This window comes from Sceloporus occidentalis, unplaced genomic scaffold (assembly GCF_023333645.1).
Source record: "Sceloporus occidentalis isolate IW3139 unplaced genomic scaffold, rSceOcc1.0.p SCAF_9, whole genome shotgun sequence".
Lineage (NCBI taxonomy): Eukaryota > Metazoa > Chordata > Lepidosauria > Squamata > Phrynosomatidae > Sceloporus > Sceloporus occidentalis.
This window is the reverse complement of record NW_028316989.1, coordinates 646,169-666,715: the sequence shown is the minus strand read 5'-3', so window position 1 is coordinate 666,715 and position 20,547 is coordinate 646,169. Positions and strand designations below refer to the sequence as shown.

At 46.3% G+C, this 20,547-nt stretch overlaps 2 protein-coding genes across 6 annotated transcripts in view; both read right to left on the bottom strand.

Annotated features, from left to right (window-relative positions):
• Window positions 1-3,926: 3,926 nt before the first annotated feature.
• Window positions 3,927-6,848, bottom strand: LOC149306644 (bolA-like protein 3). Of its 3 annotated transcripts, XM_089537576.1 has the most exons (5): window positions 6,796-6,841; window positions 6,257-6,408; window positions 6,053-6,179; window positions 5,170-5,258; window positions 3,927-4,551 (listed from the first exon to the last, which is right to left on the bottom strand). In XM_089537576.1, exons 2-5 carry the CDS (start codon window positions 6,257-6,259, stop codon window positions 4,480-4,482), a joined length of 291 nt encoding a protein of 96 aa, XP_089393702.1. In that variant the 5' UTR covers window positions 6,260-6,408; window positions 6,796-6,841; the 3' UTR covers window positions 3,927-4,479. The 3 variants fall into 3 exon arrangements, with proteins under 3 accessions (XP_089393702.1, XP_089393700.1, XP_089393701.1); XM_089537574.1 differs by lacking the exon at window positions 6,257-6,408 and having other exon boundaries at window positions 6,796-6,848; XM_089537575.1 differs by lacking the exon at window positions 6,796-6,841 and having other exon boundaries at window positions 6,257-6,753.
• Window positions 6,849-8,028: 1,180 nt separating this feature from the next.
• Window positions 8,029-20,547, bottom strand: part of LOC149306643 (methylcytosine dioxygenase TET3-like) — a 53,684-nt gene continuing 41,165 nt past the window's right edge. For all 3 annotated transcript variants that reach the window (XM_089539135.1, XM_089539136.1, XM_089539137.1), the window contains 2 exons: window positions 19,627-19,966; window positions 8,029-18,848 (listed from right to left, as the gene is read on the bottom strand). In XM_089539135.1, coding sequence (XP_089395261.1) covers window positions 17,044-18,848; window positions 19,627-19,966 — 2,145 coding nt within the window. In that variant the 3' untranslated portion in view covers window positions 8,029-17,043. The remainder of the gene's footprint in view (window positions 18,849-19,626; window positions 19,967-20,547) is intronic.

Genomic DNA, 20,547 nt, shown 5'->3' with positions numbered 1-20,547 from the left:
CCCTGGGGCTTCCAATCTCAAAAGACATGGCAGAGAAGGAGAAGAAGGGAGGGCTGGAGGGAGAGGGTCAGAGGTCCAGCAGCTCCTCTCTGCCTCCCAGGCCTGGACTGGAGGGATAGGGCTTGGCTTCTTCCAGGGAAAATACATGCTCTCAAGGAGGATCATGCAGATACAAGACATAGCAAGACAGGAAATGGTTCGATTCTTGTTATTATTCTTAAAAGGCCACAGAATGTGGAGAAGCAAACACCAGACTCTGGGGCTGGTTTTGGCATTAAAGGGAAATTAAAGCGCATTTAAAACTTCCTGCAGATAATGCGAAAATGGCAGGCAATTGTGCCAATGGCTATCACACGCAATTGCGCAAATAAAACCATGTCAGAGATGCATTGCCGCTGAAATCCTGAAGGTAAAAAGATGCGCGTCGAGGCTTCTTTGCGATGGCTTTAATGGCGGGTTTTGTGTGGAGTCGCAGTCCAACGCTCAAACCACTAGGCAAGATGGCCATCCCTGAAGGAAGTGCGGCATGGAAGGAAAAGGCTGCTTGGATCCTGGGGCTTTTGCTGCTCCCTTCCCTCCCTCCATCTCCATCACACAACCCTGATTAAAGACCCATTTGTTAAGGAAGCAGGCCTGCAGTCCTCTTTCCAAGCTGCTCAGTGGCAGGATTCCCTTTCAGGGCTCCTTACAGCTGTTTTATGAGACTCTGTGTGTTGTGCGCCTTCAACTTTAAACAGAGCCTGGATGGCCATCTGTCAATGGGGATGCTTTGATGGAGAGTTCCTGCATGGCAGAAGAATGGGGCTGGACTGGATCAGGGCCCTTCTTGGGGTCTCTTCCAACGCTATGATTCTATGACTGCAAACTCCCAGAACCCCACAACCAACCAGAAAGGCTCGACACCAAAAGCCCCAATGCCACCATCGACCTCTTATCCTTTTTAAGAGGAACTTAGAAAAGTTCCATTTCAAAACAACAACAACAAGACTCAAATCAGCCCAAACTTCAAGAGTGGGGATTCTGGGAATTGTAGTGCAAAAAGGACAGCCATTGGAAGAGAATCCATAGAACTTGTGAAGGCAGTTTGCCCTTGGAAAGGGAAGGGAAGGCTGGCCTGTGGGAGCTGCCCTGGAATGGCTCTTTATCTCACAAGGCAGGCAGGGAGGGCTCCAAGGAGAAGCCAATTAACACACAAGCGCCCTAAGTAACACAGCTCCTGCTAGTAGGCTCCGCAAAGTATCCAACGCTAAATAAGGCCAGCATTTGCAAAAGAGATAGGGGAGATACCTTCCGCATGGGGCTCCATACAAAGTTGATACTGGCTGGAGGAAAAGGGAGGCAATGTTCTCCAAGCAGAAAATCTAGATTCCAGGAAGAAAACAAGGACTCTGTGCTTCAAAACAAGCCAAGACCGCAGCTCTCAGTCCCCAGCCTTTGGAAACCCAACGGTTTGAATCCAGACTTCTCACACTTATGAGCATATCTGCCCCCATTAGAATCCTGCCCCAAGATTTCTGGTGTTAAAGCTTGAGTCAATCGAGTGGAAATGCAACTGAGGCAGAAAAGGGACCAGCAAAGTGATCCAGGCAAGACAAGCACAGCAGAGAGAAGAGCAGAGCTCTGGCTTTGGGCCATTTTCAGTATCTTCCTCTCTGCAAGGCTACAAATGTGGGAACTGAAGGGAAATCTCATGGATGGGGCAGAATCCTTGGGAGGAAACAATGCCCTGGTTTTGTTCTCCCTCCCAGCTCCGTCCCTGATCCAACCTCAAGGTTTTCCCCTTTGCAGACTCAATAGCTGCAGAAAAATTTGACCTTTCCAAGTCATACAGTTCCTGCTAGACCTGGGCTGACTGCCAGTCATTTCCCTTGTCAACGTTTTACCAGAACAAAGCAGGAGGTTTCTGCTTCTCTAAGGTGCAAAACACACTGCAGAAATAATCCAGTTTCAGACCGCTTTAACTACCCTGGCTCAATGCTAGGGAATTCTGGGAACTGTGGTTCTGGGAGACATTTAGTCTTTTCTATCAGAGATCTCTGGTGCCACAAGTGTAGTGGAGTCTCCCTCCTTGGAGGTCTTTAAGCAGAGGCTGGATGGCCATCTGTCAATGGGGATGCTTTGACTGAGAGTTCCTGCATGGCAGAATAAAGGGGTTGGACTGGATCAGGGCCCTTGTGGTCTCTTCCAACTCTATGATTCTATTCGCAGAATTCCCTAGCGTTGAGCCAGAGCAGTCAAAGTGGTCCCAAACTGGATTATTTCTGCAATGTGTTTTGGACCTTGGGCTCCTGCATGTTTCAAGATACCTCCATATTCTCAGTACTCCAGAGGAGGAAAGGTCCAGAAAGGAAGCCCAAGTGAGAGACATACAAGAAGAGACAAAGTAAGCTGATGGCCCCATCCTGCATTCTCCATTGCAAACACAAGCCGCAAGTCAGTATTTGCATTGCATTTCCACATGGCTTACATGCAAAGTAAAGCAGCTGGTCTTTCTGAGTGTTCATGGTACCGCTGCTGTCGATCCATAGGGAGAGGCAGGATATAAATAAATGATGATGATGATGATGATTAAGGGACGCCCATCAGAATGGAACTCTTTCAAGAGCCAAGCTTAGTTGGTCTAATAAGGAAATAGCTGTTACCTATCCCAAGCTATTCCGATTAAGCAGTACATGACTTTGAACAGAGAAAATCCTACTGTTTCCACAAAAAGCAATTCTTCCATTATATTTGGGGTGCTCTTTACTTTTCTCTGACAGCTGACTCAACGGAAGCCAGCCAAGGGCCATATGCGATGCTTTAATAACATTAACGCACAAGGTGGCAGCATTTATTCTGTTAGAACGGTAGCCATTCCAGAAAAAACACATTTTGTTCCGATGAGGGGCCTAGCCCTTCCAAGTCCCAGATTGCGTCTTCCCCCTTTACCCTCAACAGCCCCAGCGCCACATTTATGGCTCAGCAGACGGAGCCCAGATTCCAAGGGAGAGAGACCTCCATCCTGAAGAGACACCCCCCACCTGAAGCCCCTGCCAGGAGGGAACTTCGCCTGCCCCATGCTCCCCATGCTCCCTCCGAGTCGAAGCAGGGCAGGGACAAATCCCGGCCATGCCTGACCACTGATGAGAGGTAATAATAGAGGGATTTCCCAGCCCTCCTCAGCCCCGGAGATGCTTCTGGTATCCTTTAGCATGGGAGAGGGCCAGCTGGTTTTAGGGACTTTGTCCTGCACAGTTCACTGCGCAGAACAGTTGAGAGTATTAATGGCAAAAGGCCACATTTCAAGGCCTCTGCTTTCTCATCCTTGTCTGGTTGTGCTTAACTGAAGGAAACTACACTCAGCGAAAGAGGAAAAAACAAGCATATACAGCCGCCCATCCATTTTCACAGGGGATCCGTTCTGCCCCCCCCCCGCCTAAAACTAAAAATGGCCAACATCCAAGCCTCATTTTGTCTCCCTCCATTCGCCGCCTGCAAACGGGTGAGGAACGCGGATTCCAAGTCCGCGAAAACGGAAAGGCAACTGTACTAATGAATTTCATCTAAGCAATGCTAGGCTTTTCAAAATCCTGGTATTAAAAATGTGCATCAATCTTTTAAAAAGGGTACTTGTTTTCTTGAAAACAATGACTTTTGGTTACATATCTTCCATTTAATAGCAATGTACAGCAATGGCCCATTTTGTTGGAACTAGAGAGCTGTAGCAAAATTAGACACGGGGGATTTTTCAAGCGGCATTTTCATTTCTCAGCGAATGTAACACTTTTGGTCAACAAGGCACACCCTTTTCGCTCTTTCAGGAGACAAAGAGCAATCAATCAAAACAGATGGCACATTACCATTGGCACAACACAAGGGAATGGCCATCCCAGCTCATAAAACCTAAATGGATTGTTTAAACGTATAAAAACAGACCATACAGAACAGCTGGTTCAAAACCACTTTATGACAAGAAAGGCACTCGTGAGCTGTACTTTCTCTTAGTAACTTCGGTATCTGTTGATCTACAATTAATTCCCTTTGTGATCCCAATTATCATAAAAGCTTAGCAACAAAAGCAACAGAAATATGTGTTGCGTTTCATCCATAATGTTAATGTGTGCCATAACGCACTTCTGAATCTTAAAAACAGCAGGAAAAGCCCATGAGGGCCTTCTGTCTGCGTAGAATATTCCCCCTCCTTTTCTTCCTGGTTTTAGGATCAGTTACATAAAGGAGTTCCTGATATCAATACCATCGTTCTTGGAAGAAAATAATTAACAAATATAGTGAAGACAGCCAGTTTTAAAATCTGAAATAAATACCACATCGAAGCCGGTCCTAGGAGTCCTTGCTGAGTGGTTTAATGTGCTTTGCGACTGGGGCGCAAGGCAAGAGAAGCATGGCAGCATATTCTGGCTTTATTATGCACCCAAAGGCATCTCCTCAATGCCCCAACAAATCCCGAAATCCACAAATCCAACCTGTCGCCAGCCAATCCTAGCTTGCACGCTTGGGGACTGAAGTGAATATCCGTAGTCCATGCATTGCTTTAATTTCCTCACTTAGGGCCTAGAAGAAGAAGGTATTAAAAAGAAACTATGCAAAGGCAGGAAATCTCAGAATATACATAAGAATACCAAAGTCAGGATATTCTATCCATGCCATATGTGTCTCCAGTTTCTAAGCATGATTGGTGAAAGTTGGCCAACAAAGAAAGCTAACAGGAAGGAAATCAGTGGATTTGAAATATAGTGCTGGAAGAGAGTTCTTTTGATACCAAGGACTGTCAAAAAGACAGAAGGGCATGAGAGCAAATAAAGCCTGAACTCTCACTAGAAATCAAAATGATCAAATCGCGACGACCATCCTTTTGGACACAGCCTATGTATCTCATTTTGCCTTTTGTGTCTGATCTTCTTGGCTAAGATTAGACCATGTGAGAAGAATCATTCATTCAAAGACAGTTGAAAACACAGGGATTGGGGTCACTTAACCAGCAAAGACCAAGCGCCCTGGAAAAGGCGTGAAACTCAGAACCCTGGACCTTGAAGCAACCAGAATGAAACCAGCACTGCATTAAAACACTGGTCTTTCAAAGCTGGTAGCTAAAGTATATTTTACACAAAAACACCTTTTATCTGTTTTGCACACAAGAAAAGGCACCCCAGAATATGGCATCCTACTTACCTCATTGACCATTTGATGTTGCTGCACTGTTCTCTTTTCCTTAAACTCTTCAGACTCTATATGAATTTCATACATTGCTCCACAGCCACCTTGAGAAAAAAGGATTTGCACTTACCACTGGCTTATGCAACCAGGAATTGCATTCTTACAAGCCTTGACTGATCCCTTCCTACGCTTTAACTCTGAACTCGGTCTTTTGACTGGAAAAGGGGTGGGATCTCTTCACAGGATCATTCAGGGAAGGTACCTTAACAGCAGAGGCCTCATGAGAAAAACATCCCTAACCTTAGACAAGGAGCATGCACAGTGCATCATTTATGTAGTGTCGCCTGCATGGGCTCCAGATCATGGGCCTAATCCAGCCATCAGAGGATCCACCAGATCTCTAAACTAAGGCCTAAACCCATAGGATTCACAAATTACCTGACAGGTTCAAAATGCCAACCCTTAATCTTAACAAAAGGGTTAAGATTGAAAGGATAGAGGTTGCTGCCACACTGCAGAATTAAACCAGTTTGACACTGCTTTAACTGCCATGGCTCCATCCTATGAAATCATGGCACCAGAGAAGACTAGCTATCTCACAAAACCACAAAGAGTTCCATACTGAGGGCAGTTAATATAGTATCAAACCGCACTATTTCTGCAGCGTAGATCCAGCCAAAGAAGCCAATTCCTCAAAATTCTGTATACTAAAATTATGCTCCCTTTTAACAAATGAAGCTTCAGCTAAGTCTCAGAATGAAAAGGCAGGGAAGGGTCAGGAAAGCCCACTCAAAATGTTTATCCACGGGTGACTTGTGGGTTCAGAGCAGAACTAGCTGGGCAGCATCACAGAAAGGCCTGCAGCAACAAGTGTTCTGACCGTCGGCCAATCAATCACCTGATATATCCACGACTTTGATAGCAGCGGCCTGAGGAAACTTCTCTTTCAGGATCTGCGCCACTCTGACTTCTCCATCCGTCTGCGAAGCAAAGGTCCGCAATGCGTTGCGTAGGAGGAGACGGATCTAATGGCAAAGGAAAGCAATGCTTGTTAGTATAAAAAGATAGCACAGCAAGCCATGCAAGTGTCCTCTTAACGTACCATGGCAGAGCATGGCTCCTCTCTAAGGCTGGCATCCGCTGGGTTTGGGCCTAGGATCTCTGGATGCTCACGTCCCGTTATACTTAGGCAGCGGCAGAGCGGATGTCAAGCAACAAAACCAAGGTCGGCTTTTCAGATTTAGATATCTCTGTCTATAGACACACAACACCATGGATGGCAGAATCCACAGATCAAGAGCCTGGGGTTTACAGCCCCCATTGCAGTGCATTCCTCCCTCAGGGCTGAGCGCAAGTGACTTCTTCCAGGGCCAGGGATTTGGGGGAGCCACAGTCCCAAAGGGGCTGGGGGTCTTTCCTCGCCCCCTTCTCCTCAGGGCCTGACATCGTGGGAGTGTGACTTTCGGGGACTGGGATTTGGGGGAGTGGCTGGAGTCCAAGGAAAGGGTCTCTCCCCAGCCCGGCTGCGAAAGACCCCTAATGGCGGAGGAAAGAGCCTCCCTTCCGCCGGGGAAAGGGCAAAGCGGGGCCCACGCCTTCGCCCTCAGCCCCAGAGCCGCCGCCGCCGCCGCCACCACCGACCTTCCCTCCTCCTCCAGCCGCCATCCTAGCAACTCTGGCGGCCATTACGGCACACAGCGTCGCCGGGATATGACGTCACGGCTCCTGCCAAGCGCCTCAGGCTTCGCTCCGTAAACATAGAGATAGGAAACTATAGAGAGAAGCGCCTCGGATTCCGAGCTCTTTTGAGGCGTCGCTGGCGTATGACGTCAGCGCTCCAGGCCGCCTATCGGAACTCTTCTTGGGGAACATAGAGATATAAAAAGTAAAGAGTATCCCCTCTAGGATGCAGCCTTAAGGCAATAAAAGTGATATAGTTATAATCATAGAGTGGAATAACTATAGCCATGAAAGGGCCCCAAAAGGCCATTAGGAGGAAGGGCAGGAGTCTGGGTCCAGAGAGGCAGCTGCCTGTGAGGCTCTCAATCCAGGCTTAGTGTGAACCTTAAGGAACCCTAGGATTTTAGAGCTGGATCTTGGAAGGGACCGTCCATAACCTGCAGGAATCTGCCCCAAGAAGGGAACTGCCCAAGGCCTGGGCTCCTTTTGGGGGACAGCAGGGATCATCAAGACACTGGAGAGCTCTTCTCAAAGGCTGGGATGTGAGGGAAATGTGTGTCACTCTCTGGGATCTTCAGCCTCAGCCTAAGGGCCAGCATTCAGAGACACAGCCCTGTTAAGTCTGTAGGATCAGAGTGTAGAATCAGAGAGGCCTTTGAGACTCACTGGAAGGAAGACTTGGCAGCAGGGCTTCCAGACACTCAAGTCTCCTTCCTCAGATGCACATCACTATTACTTTATTATTCAGAGATGGAGCCTCATTAGTCTGTAGAATCAGTACGCAAAGAGAGATCTTGTATTATTTTAATCGTAGTAATAATAATAATAATAATAATAATCTTGTAGCACCTTTGAGACTAACTGAAAGAAAGACACTGGCAGCAGCAGCTTTCCTAGACTTTAGCCTACTTCCTCAGATGCACATCATCATCATCATCATTATTATTGTTATTGTTATTATTATTCAGAGATATAGCCATGATAGTCTGTAGAATCAGTACATAAAGAGATCTTGCAGCACCTTTGAGACCAACTGAAAGAAATAAATCAGCAGTATGGACTTCCACAGACTGAGGTCCACTTCCTCAGGTGCATTTGGTGCCTAAGGACCAGAGGATGCTTTATATGGGCCTCCTGCGAAATATAACTTCCACAACGAATCCTCATCTGGAAAAAATACAGACTGGATTTGAGTGCAAAAAATAAATATAAAATTTATTAAAACACCCACAATAGTTTAAAGATATCAGGAATAATACATTTCACAAACCAGTCGGTTGTGTAACATAATAAAATACAAATTAAAAAATCAAAAGGACCGGGGGGGGGGGGGGGGGAGGAAAGAAAGAAAGAAAGAAAGAAAGAAAGAAAGAAAGAAAGAAAGAAGGATCCATACTTGCAATCTTTAGGTATCCTAAAGATAATTCTGCCAAGAAGACGCTGAAGAGGCGGAGGGAGTGAAATCGGGGTTAAAATAATACAAGGGGAAATTATACAAAATAAAATTATCAGCATAGATTTACTAAGGATATCTACAGTTTCATACACAAGTCCTATTGCCTTATTGTAAATCTACCATTTGCCAACCAGCCCCAGATAGAACTTCATTTCAAGTAGCCACAATTACAAATCAACAAAGGAATTTTTCAAGTCTGGTCCCAAATGGGGGGAATGGGGGGTCGTCCCATTGAACCGAGGTTTAATTCGGAAGAGACGCGAAACCAAATCCATGGAGAAGTCACAGCCTGCCGTTGGCTAAAGAAGAGCCAGTCTGCCCCGTCCGACCCATGCTTCCTCCCTTCTCTTAGATTAAAAGCATTTCAAAAAGACAGGTTTATGCTCCTGATTTGTTTTAATACACGTGAAAATGCATCCAAAATGAGAGTGCCAAAAGCCAGCCGGACAACAGACATCTTCCAACGGCTGAAGAGCGGTCAGTAAACCCCAAAACAACTGGAGAAAGAGAGAGGGAGAAAGAGAGAACGGCAATCCGGAATAAAACCACTTGTTTAAAAAAAGAGATATATCCCTGAACAGAAAAAATGAATTTGGCCATTAGCTTTACTATTCTATTCTTAGGCAAAGTGTGTGAGCGTCTGCGGAAACAAGTTCCAAAAACAAAGGTTTAGGGAGGGCCCCAAAATACGGATCTTATCCATAAAAATCCTCATTGCTTTCCAAGATAAGCTTCTTTCATGGAGGATCCCAGGGATGCGCACCTTTTGCTAATCACCAGAACATTTACCATTTGCCATGCTTAAAAGTCCCAAATATTAAAAAGTAGGATACTATACAGTGGGCACAGGAGTCATGCAACCCAAAGACTACACATCCCAGCATTCCTTGCCCTTGGCTATGTCGGATAAGGGGCTGCTAGGAGTTGTAGTCCAACATCTGGAGGGTTACGCAAGTCCAACGCCTGGAAATAAAGGAGATAAACCTTTGGATCTGGTCCCATCCGCCACCAAAATGCGACAGATTGTGTCCCAGCAATCCATTCCATCTATTCTTTTCTTAACTGTGGGAGATTCACAGAGCAATCCAATCAGGTACTATCTCTGAAAACTAATTTTGCTCAGAGTTCAATGAATCAACCCAAAATCCTGCCGTTCCCAGATCCAAAACAGAAACGCTCCCCTGGAAATGCTTGTTTTGCACCATCTGAGAACCTTCTTGTTCAAAAGCACCGGATTCTTAATCCCAGAAGCAATTGATCACTGATAATATCGATGGTGTGAAATATTACTTGTAAATGTGTTTTCTCATAGGGGCAACATTCTCCTCTTGAGACACAACGGCGCTCCCAGATCGCCTCTTTCTTGGCTCTTTGTCTTTATTCCTCCTGATTCTGCAATCTTTTAAAAACGAGAGGTTGCCCAAGAATAGGATTTAAAAGGCCATACAGTTTCTACGATGTGAAATACAGTGTTGTAAATAGTAAAATACATAGCTGAACTGTTAATAATATCTGTATCCATTCCATTAGCTATACAGCTGAAATCACAGGTTGCCACAATACTCTGTTTTTTGAGGTATCTTTTGTTATGCATTGTGGTAACAACAAGCTTATTATATGACGAAACCCTGGCTTTTACACACATATCTATTATATAAGAAGTCTTGTGAGTGAGTGAGCGAGTGAATGAGAAAGAGAAAGAGAAAGAGTGATGGGAAATAAATAGCACCAAAAGAGCCTTTTGTAAAACCTTCAGACTCAACTACTCACAATTAGTAAATACACAATTTAAAAAACGTCGTAAAAGTAGCAAAATGAAGCTGGCGCATGAGACTAAAACCCCGCATGTGGTCAGATCCTGGCTCCCACCTCCCTATAGACATCTGCACCCTTCCAACAGGCTGGGCCCATGCTCTGAATCGACAATCTGTTTACACCGAGGTGTAAATGTGGTCCAACAAGGGAAAGGAAGCAGGACCGGGACCCATTTGTTGCATAACAATAAAGGCAAGCATGCAAGCAAAACTGGATGAGAGCAAAGACGACGACGCTGCTTTTACAAATAGCTGCTCTGTCTTGGAGTGACCTCAGAAGTTCAATGCAGCACCCATATTTTGTTTATTTTTGCATAATAAGAATAATAAGAATAATAATGAGGATAAGGATATTAATCCCCAGCACACAGAGTTATGCAACTGCACCATGCTAAACTGGCACAAGGGTTAATGCTAACTACGGTCGTCCGTAGCATTGCGTCTTCCATTTCCTAAAGACAGCATCTCCATTTTACTCGCTCAAGGCGTCCGGTTTTTGCACCAAAATGAGCTCGGTCAGCCCCCATTCCCGTCAAGGGAAGACCCGGCTGGGCTACTCAATGAGTAAACAAAGCCACCTCCTCGCGTCAGACCTTGAGCTGAGGAGCTGGTCCTAGGTGCAAACATGGTGCTTGCACCCGCGTCACGGCCTATGCGCGTGTAAACAAGCTCAAAATTACGTCGCCGTCCATTACGGACACAGACCCAGCGGAGACGCTTGAAGCTTGCAAAGATTTAAAACCGCAGAAATGTTCTGTTCTGGAGTAATTTCTACATCTCTCTGTTTTTTACATCTCCAGTAGCACCTCGGCAAGAGGGAATCTGGACCAAAAACGGTTAAGTAGTAAAAAGCCAACAACTTTTTGTTTGTTTGTAAAGGAACCCACCAAGAAAGCACCATTTCATTAATAAGATTTGGGTTGGTTTTTTGTTAGAAAATGGCCCAAAAAGCGCGCTCTGGCATGAGTTGGTCAGTGATTAGAGCAGCTCCAGGGCATCTGCTCCCTTCCTCTCTTTGTCCGATGGGACGCGGATGGAGGAAAGGAGAGCTCGCTCAACCTGATATATGGCAACATGCTCTTGCTAAAAAGCTCCACAACCGTCTGCGCATCACAACAGAGCAAGACCAAAGGCAATGCAATGCAACACACAAGACTGCACGGAAAACATGCATAGTATCTGCAGGCAGTGAGCCCTTATTGTCGGGTGGCAAACAGGATCACCTAGACTAGACTTTGCACCTTTCTGTGATTTGGCCCTGGAATATTTCCTTCACGGAAACGGCCCCCAAATCTTCTCAACACATGCCGTCCGGTGTCACAGAGCAAAGGCAAAGCATTACCACTGATGGAGAGAAGAGGTTCGGGAAGGGAACGCAAGTACCAACCCCAAATCTTCTTCTAGAGAAGTGAATGGGCATTTGCCAAGCCCTTCCAGACTGGCAGAAATGAACCCTTGGGTCAAGGGTTTTTGTTTTTCCCCTAGGAAATATGGAGTATTTTAGCACCGCGTTCGATGGCTGTTGTGGCTGTTTGCGTCCTCAGATCTTCCAAAAGGAGTATTTAAAAAGCAATCGCAAGTGGCGCATGGAGGTCGGTTTGCCTTGGGACACTTCAGCTCAAAGGAAAAGGGCTGCAGCAAACAATAAATAGATTAAAAAGTAGTCCTTTTCTTTGGATTTTCTTTTTCCTCCAAAGAGGGGCATGAAGCCCATGGCATTGGTTTCCTGCACCACAAAGTCGGACGTCCGGCGGGGATTTAAACACCGGTCGCAAGTGCAAAGTGAGAGTGAAACAGCTCTCAGAAAGTAAGGAAACCTGCTACTCCTAGTTCAGGAAAAGCATAGCTTTCTAAGGACATACTAGCACCACCTCAATGGCTGGGACAACCTTGAGTTCTCACTTGCAAACACATGCGCAAACACATAACGCTTGAGTTTTGCACCATTTTTTAAACTTAATACAGTAGCCGTAATTGTCTGGGGCTAAAGCAGGCAAAAGGCAGGAGCCAGGGACACAGGCTTCCAGTCGCAAAGGTGGAGCAACCTGTGTGCATAGCTCTGAAGCATGCCATTATAATTTTTCCTCCATCACAACTAAGATTAGAGGTAGGTTGTAGTAAGTAGTGTGAGAACAACCTCAGACTGCCACCTCCTTGCTGTTATACAATAAAAGGATCCATTCAATAAATTTATGTTTATGTCAGTGTCTCTCTCTCTGTGTCTATACAATCTGTGCGATGCTGAAACTGTGTGTTTTGTGTGTGTCCTATTCTGATGACATTCCGTATAGGTTTGCTATAGGTTTAATACTGGCATTGCCAGGGTCAGAAACATACAGGCAAATGACTGGCACAACCAACCGGAGAATGGGATTTTTAAAAACCAATTGTATATATGTACATATATGCATCTAGGCCTGAGGTCTTGCAGTAGAAGCCCATCTATGCTGAAATAAAGGAAGATATTGCCTGCTTATATCCACAATACAGACAAACAATTTTCCAGTTTAAACCATTTTGGGACTTGCACCGCTATGAAGGGAACTTGGTCCTGGAAGAAAGGAAAGCGTTATTAAAGGGTTTGGGCTTTTTAATTCATTTCTCTCCTTGTCTTGGTTCCTATTCTGAAAAGCAATGTAAACAGACGCAGGCGAAATATGGAACCGTTCCTAGGTCCCACTTTGAGCACCAAGCCTTTTGTTTCTTAGGCTGCATCCACATGGCAGAAATAATCCAGGTTGACACCACTTTCATGGCTCAATGCTATGGAATGCTGGGATTTGTAGTTTGGTGAGACAGAGAGCTCTAGTGTCACAACAAGCTACAAATCCTGGGACTTGGTACCATTGAGCCATGGCAGTGGAAGTGGTGTCAAACCTGGATTATTTCTGCAGTGCGGACGCAGCCTAAGAGGAACATGGCTCTACATGAAAATGTCTTATTTCCCCAGGGACCACAAAGTCACCGTCTCTCTCTTTCTCTTTCTCTCAAATGGTGAATGTGCCACGATTGGATATCTCTACAGAAATCCCGCAAGAGAAGCTGAAATGGCGGATGGGATTCTGCATTCCACAAATGCATTCCGCTCCCTTCCTACACCTATCGCAGCCTCTTACTCTCATCTCAAGCCAACCTCTTACTCATCCAAGCTTCCAAGGCACCCCTTGCAAACATCTCTCAAACAAGACACAAACGATGAAACAACAGAAGCAAAGAAGAAAACCTTGATATGATTTTGGGGAAGAGGTTTGGTCCAACGTTTCACCCATAATAACCACAGCTGGCCAAGTGAACCAATTTCACTTCAGCCAAAAACAAAGAGACATTAACTGAGTTTGCAAAGGTGGAGGGGCTGAGTTTTGTGGCGATTTGATGGATTTGACACCGCAAATACTGAAAGACAGACTGCCTATCTCTGCAACACTTCAGATTGCAAACTGGGGGGTTGCAATTTTGTAAGAAATAGAACCTCTCATTTAAAAAAAACCTCCCAATGTTGATGAATGTTAAACAATATTCTCTTTGCATGAAGAATAGTAGCATAAGAGGGAGCGGACTCACCTGGAACTAACTTTCCCTTATGCAATAAACGTCTACATCTTGCAAACTTTTAATGATCAAGGATATTTTTAAAGGCCAGGCTCAATGTGATTTCCTGACCGCAATCTGAAGGGATACAGTTTAGGCAAGACAATAAGGCATGGTTTTGCTAAACCCGGCTGAAATCGATATTGAATCCCCACCAGGAAAAGTGCATCCAGGACCTTTTCCTATAGACCTGGCTTGGGGCCGTTCTGGGCTACTCTGATATTCTGGGGGAGGCATGCATTCAAAAGGAATGAGGCTTCCCTGATCTTCCTTGAGAAACCAAAGTGACTTTACGGAGTACAGTAAAGCAAGGAAACGGACAACAACAAAAACCATTCGGGACGGAAAAAAGCCTGTTAAATAATTTTGTCTCTATTTACATTTTCTTTTCTCTTCCTGCCATAATCTGCTTTAAAACATACTGCTCTTCAAGTTATTGGGTAGTTTTTTTTCCTTTTAAATCTCGGTGAAAGTGCTTTTTTCTTTTTAAAAAAATTCTTCTTTTTTTCCTTTTCTTTTCTATTTACAGTTTAAAACCAGAGCCACAAAAAACACTCAGGATGCTGCTGAACAGAGATCCTGTTTTCCTGGGTCAGTGAGCAAGGTTCCCTAGTACAGGAATGCTATATCTACAAGGCGGGTTTGTGTTTGTGTGTGTGTGTGTGTGTGTGTGTGTGTGTGTGTGTGTGTGTGTATAAGTTTTGCAAGCCATCTTTTTCCAACTTCTCGAAAGGCACCTGTTAACTGCAGAAGGCGGCGGAGGAATCACAAGAGTCCAGATCTCTAACAGGTTGGATCTTCGGACCTTCTGCACCTGAACGCATTTATCGGCCTGTTAAAGCCAGGAATTATTATTATTATTATTATTATTATTATTATTATTCTACAGAAAGACCCGTAGTAAACTAAGAAACGTAAAAAGCGTCTTACGTCTTCCCGCGAGCTCCGCTGGCGCCTATTCCAAGCCGGTCCCCATTTCAAGATGCTTTCAAGGATTTCAAGACAATCCCATCCTTCACCTCCTTCTACAGATCCATCAGGGAGCATCAAAACCCTAATAGGAACCTCTATCAATTAACTGGGCATTTTCCCAGAAAAGGATGACTTTTTCTGTATTATGGAAAATGATATTCCATATTACGGGGAGGAAAAAGACCTGTACCCAAACTCTGAGACACGCAGCCAATAGAAAATGATGCCGCCGCCATCACGATGCAACCCTTTCCCATTACAATCAATAACCAAGACGAAGAAAGTAAGATCCCCTCCTAAACCTGGTTGTTAGGATTCCAAAGTGGAGTAAATTCGATCCTAACTAAGAATGACCTGCTTGCCAACATTAGCTACCTAATGCTTCGGTCAAGGTTTATTCTGGCTTCAGAGACATGCAGCTCTGCCTGTGAGTCAGGGATTGTTGTTGTTGTTGTTTTAAACAGTTGTGATTCAGTGTTTTAAAAGCACCAGCTTTGCCGGAGAACATGAGTTCGAATCCCCCCTCCCTCCCCCCGTCTTCAACCCCAGCAAGTTTTTAAAAAACGAAACAAAACAGCACCAGAAAAAAGTTAAATAAAACTTACAATAAGCTGGTTTCATTTTTGCATTTTGTAAAATGTCCCAAGTTTCATAAGGAGTTAAGAGCGGACATTTCTTAATTTGGGCAGCATGCACCAGTGGAAAACACAGAACGAAGGAGGAGGAGGAGGAGGAGGAGGACAGAGTCCGTCCGTTTGGACTCTGCGCCAGAGACAGAAGACCTTTTGCCAAAAGAAGAAGAAGACAGTAATGACTTGGAGGCAGCGGGTGAAATGGGATGGTTTCTTACAGATATAGTGGCTTAAGCCTTTCACTGCTATATAGAGCAACAGCAGCACTTCATGCTCAAATCTTGCTTGCCTCTCATGGAAAGAAACTGCAATTTCAATGCTGTAAACCAGCAGACCAGCAATTGCAATTTCACTTGCAACTGCAATCCCAATTGCAACTGCAAGTTTGTAAACTTGGAAGGAGCAAAACTATATTGCCAATTGCTGCCCAGCGGGAAGCCAAAGCATTCCTGGTTTGTTTGTGTGTGTGTTTTTTTCCGCAGTGAGGGTAATCCCAAAGAATAAATGAGAGAAGAAGAGAATCAAGGTGGAATTTTCTGGACCAACTCAACATCTTCTCAATGTGGGTTTATAAGGCCATTCTTCTCCTGACTCTCTCCCTGTTCTCAATTCTCCTTCCCCCTCTTTTCCCCCATCTTTGAGGATTTGCTTTTCTCAGTTATTCCGCTTTCTTCATTATACTTTTTGTCTCACCTAAAGACAACGGGTTCAAAAGCTTGCCTTCAATTAAAAAAGTGGCCATATATGGTCTTGGGAACAACACAATCATGGCTCCTTGACTTCCAACCTGCTTTGAAATCGTTTCAATCAGATCAAAGGCATACAGCAAAGCTAACTGACAACAGGGTCATTATTTATGCTCAGAAAATCAAAATTTTAGGGACAGTCGACAGCAGCATGGAGGACAAGGCAGCTCTGAGATGCCATACAAAGCCTGTCTCCAGCTCTGGAGGAGATTGAGCCTTTCAGGCATAGATCACCATTTCTCCAATTTTTGCACAAACGCAGTCCATTTATTCTGCTGGGACACCCTCCTCATGATTCCAGAGGCGCATGGTTTCACTGATGTTTTAACTCTGTCCAAACCCGCTGAACAGCCAGCCGTTGCTCATCGGAAAGACCAGATAGAAAATATAATGCCGTGTCTTTCCCTGCAGAGACCTACTGGATCTGTAAGAAACCATCAGCCCATTTCATTTTATCAAAAAAATAAGCACCTTGGATAGAGAACAGACATTTCCGGGTGATGCTCCAAGATGGAGCCCCCATCTGCCCCATTGTGGCGAATGGGACGGGTTTGGGGTTGCTTTTGTTTTAGGGCAAGGCCTTGTTTTCTTCTCTCTTTTTTTGTCACATAAACTGGTTCAGAATGCCAATACTTCTGTTTATCTGTTAAAATTCAAATATACACCTGTCTCTGAAATGGAATTAAAAAGCTCTCCTGTGTGATAAATTTTTGCCATGATTGTGATTTAAAATGCAGAGAAAGAGAGAGAGAGAGAGAGATAAATAATCAGATTACTGGGGGTTGGGGGAAAGTTAACAGCAGTAGGTTTCCTTAGCCTCTGCTTCCAAGCGCAGATGCCGAAACGCCAGCGCCGGGGATCGGGTTTTGTCTTTTGTCGTTTTCAGATTTCACTCCGACACACGCGTGAGGGAAAAGCACCACAAAACCAGCACCATGTTCCAGTGCTACAGACTGTGAGGTAAGATGGCCACCTGCGAAGCTGCGTCTTCCTGCTGTTCCTCATATCCAGCGGCTGTAGGGCCCGGTCACCTTGGTGTAAGCGTAGGAGGAGACGGTGCTGGCGGAGTTTGTGGGGATGGCCAAGGCTTCCCGGGTGGGCACCGAGTCCTTCTTCTTCTCCTGCTGGGGCTCAGGGGCCGCGCTGGCGCCCCACTTGCGCTTCTTGCCAAAGGCCTTCACCTCCTGCTGGAGACCCAGCCGTGTGGCCTCTTCCTGCCGCGCCCGGGCTCTCTCCGCCAGCAGCTTCATCTTGGCTTCCCAGAGGGCAAGTCCATGGTTGGGCTGGTTCAAGTTCTTGTGCTGGTAGAAGACCAGGGAGATGCGGGTCGGGTGGCACCGGTTGGGCTTCTTCAGCGGCGTGGTGGCGTGCAGCTCCCGCCTGGCGCACTCAATGAGGATGGAGCCGTGGGCGGGGGCCACCGCCACCCCGCCAATGTTTTCGTCCAGGAAGTTATGCTCGCTGTCTGACCACTCCTCTTCTTGATCCTCCTCCACCTTGAGGTTCTTCTCCGGCGTCCCTTCCATGCTCTCGTCCAGGCTGAAGGAGTCCCACGGACACTCGGGTGGACCACAACCCGGAAACGCGGCGATTCCCTCGTCTTTCAAGGGCGTGAAGGGCTTCTCCCCACATGCCCCTGAAGCCATGGTGGGCAATGAGCCGAAGGCTGACCACGGCCTGCTGTGGAGTCCTCTGCTCGGCGTGGGAGTCCGCCGGTTGTCCGCTTTGACAGAACCCCAAAGATCTCTGGGGAGCCGGGTGCTTCCCTTGATGGGACTCAGGTTCAGCGGCCCAAAGCCCCAGGGTTTCTCCTGGAGGTCCGGGCCGCTGGCGGAGAAAACCGATGAAGCGCTCTCATTGCCTTTGCACGGGCTCCACGATTTTGCGTCTCCGGAAAACAAGTTCCACGGTTTCTCCAGTAAGTGGGACTGTGGCAACCTGGAAGCGGTGCAATGGGAGCCAAGCAAGCTGGGTGTATTCTGCACATTTGTCCCCAGCGCCTCCATGGTGTCACTGGGAGTATATGTGTTCCACGGGTTCTCCGGGTTACCAGTCCTGTCGGAAAAGGACTCATTCCGGTGGACTTTATAAGGACTCCACTGCTGCTCTGGGCCTCCATTGTGAGAGGATGCCCTGGGCAAGTCAGGACTGGGGTTTTGGCAACTGAGAGCAGCTGACCTCTGAATGGGTTCTGCGTGCGTCGGGGAGTCCATGGGCTCCTGCTTGATTGTTCGGCTGTTGAAACAGTTTGTGTTTTGTGCAAACGGCAGGGCTTCCGAAGGGACCGAGTGACACCTCTGGGGCGCAGCCGGCGGGGTCTTACTTCCATTCCTGCTGGACCTCTCATAGGTGCACTGGTGGTGGCTTTTATTCCGTACGGTGGGCACGATTTCATCTAACATTTCAGTGTTTCGGTAGGCATGGCTCAAGTTATCCTGCAACATTTGGACGTCGGGCTTCTTCTCGTAGCTGCTGCTCATCCAGGGCGAGCTCCTTCCATCGCCGTAATTCAAAAACTGGGAGTGGAACATGTGGTTGCTGGAAAATCCGTAATACCCGAAGGATGGAAGAGAGAACTTTGAATGCAACCCATTGATGGAAGGCAGATTAGGCTGTGCATAGTAGGAATGGTACGAGTAAACACTGTTCATGCTGTACGGATCGGAGGGTCTGCAGTTCCCAAGCACCGAATAGCTTTCCACCACAGCGTTCCCATTGTACTTGAAGGCGTTGTAATGATTCTGAGGTTCAACTTTGATGGAAGGCTTGACCGATGGCTGCGCGAGTCCACTTTTCAGGGGTGTATCTATGAGCAAAGAACAAGAAGTGTTGTTAGTTTGCAGAAACAGCCTTGTTTCCCCATCACAGCCTTGGACATGCTGGGCTGTTACCCTTTGATCGAAGACAGGGCTGGCACTATGTGGCCCATGGAACAAAAGCATGAGACTCCTAGACCACCTTTGAAAAAAAGTCTGGTGTAATTTGGGGGCAATTTTTGCCCCTAAACTACACAGAAAGCCTTTGAAATACATGCAAACACCCCTTCGTTACCCTTTACAAGCCTCCCAGACTCTTGTACTACCTCCCAAATGCTTCCCTTTTCCTCTGCATTCTGTCTCAAAATGCTGAAGGTTGTTTGAGAAAGATTGCAGAGGAAAACTGAAGTATTTTTGTCTGCTCACAGAGGATGAAGAGTTGGCACTTGGCCCCCACAGAGTTGCTCATCTGTGATCTAGAAGTTACATTTACCCATTACCATTTTCATGTGCAGAAAACCTATTTTCCATGCATAAAAACTATGTATCCATTTTACCAAAATAATTCCCCAGAACAATATTGTCGTCATCGTCGTTGTTGTTGTCGTCGTCATCACAGGATGTGTGAATAAAGGGAGAATCCTGTTCAAAAATATTCATTTTCTGCCACAGTGGTAAGAAGAATATGTGACTGATTCATCTTTGTGTGGAAGGTCAAAAGAGGGAAAGATTTGCATCTCTAAGCTGCTCAATCCAAAAAAGAAAACCCTTCCGCCTTCTCTGTGAGCCAACCCTATTGAGGCATCTGAGCTTCTCATTCAATCTCACCTGCGTTCTGCCGGAGGGTTGGGAGTTCGAGAACTTCCTGCTTGATCTTGTCCGGGGTGTTCATCAGCTTCTCCTTCTGCAGTTTCTTCTTCTCGGCGGCGGCCTTCCGGGCTTCCAGCTGCCTCTGCCGGCAAGACTTGGCTGGTTCAGGGAGCTTCCTCACCTCCCTGGGAAAGGAAGTGAGCACCTGGATGGCCCCGCTGCCCACCTTCGCCGCCTGGTTCTCCTCGCTGCCAAATTCGTCCGTGGGGGACATCTTGTACAGTGGGAGGACGTGCAGCTGTTCGTCCTCGGGGATCTGGCCAGTGGTACGATTGTCTTCTTTTGTCAAGGTACACACCTGGAGGAAGAAGAGGAGATGGGGATGGAGGAAGAGGAAATGGAAGATATGGAGATGGAGGCGGAAAAGAAGGAGGAGGAGAAGATGGAGATGGAAGAGGAAAATAAGAAGAGAGAGAGGAGAAGGAGATGGGTGGAGGAAGAGATGGATAGAGATGAAGATGGAGAAGTAGAAGTAGATGGATATAAAGATGGAGGAGGAAAAGAAAGAGGAGGAGGAGATGGAGATGGAAAAGAGGAAGAAGAGAAGGATGATGGAGGAGGAGGAGGAGATGATGATGGAGAATAAAGAGTCAGACACATCACTATGGGGCACAGTAAGTCAACACAACACCAACATAAGATCACAGTGACATTTGTCTCTGAGACAGCAGTGGACCCCAATAATCTGAGCCTGAGAGTGTTTGGGGAGCAGTCTGGGAAAAGCTGAAGGCCTCTGCAGCTCCATGAGAGGTGCCCCAGGTATTATCTCTCCACAATCAACTCCTTGTAGAAAGGACATCAGATGCTCTCCCATAGCGAAATACCTTTTTGCCAGCTCCAAACCCTGGTTGGATTGCCCTGGGACTGCAAGCATGTGCC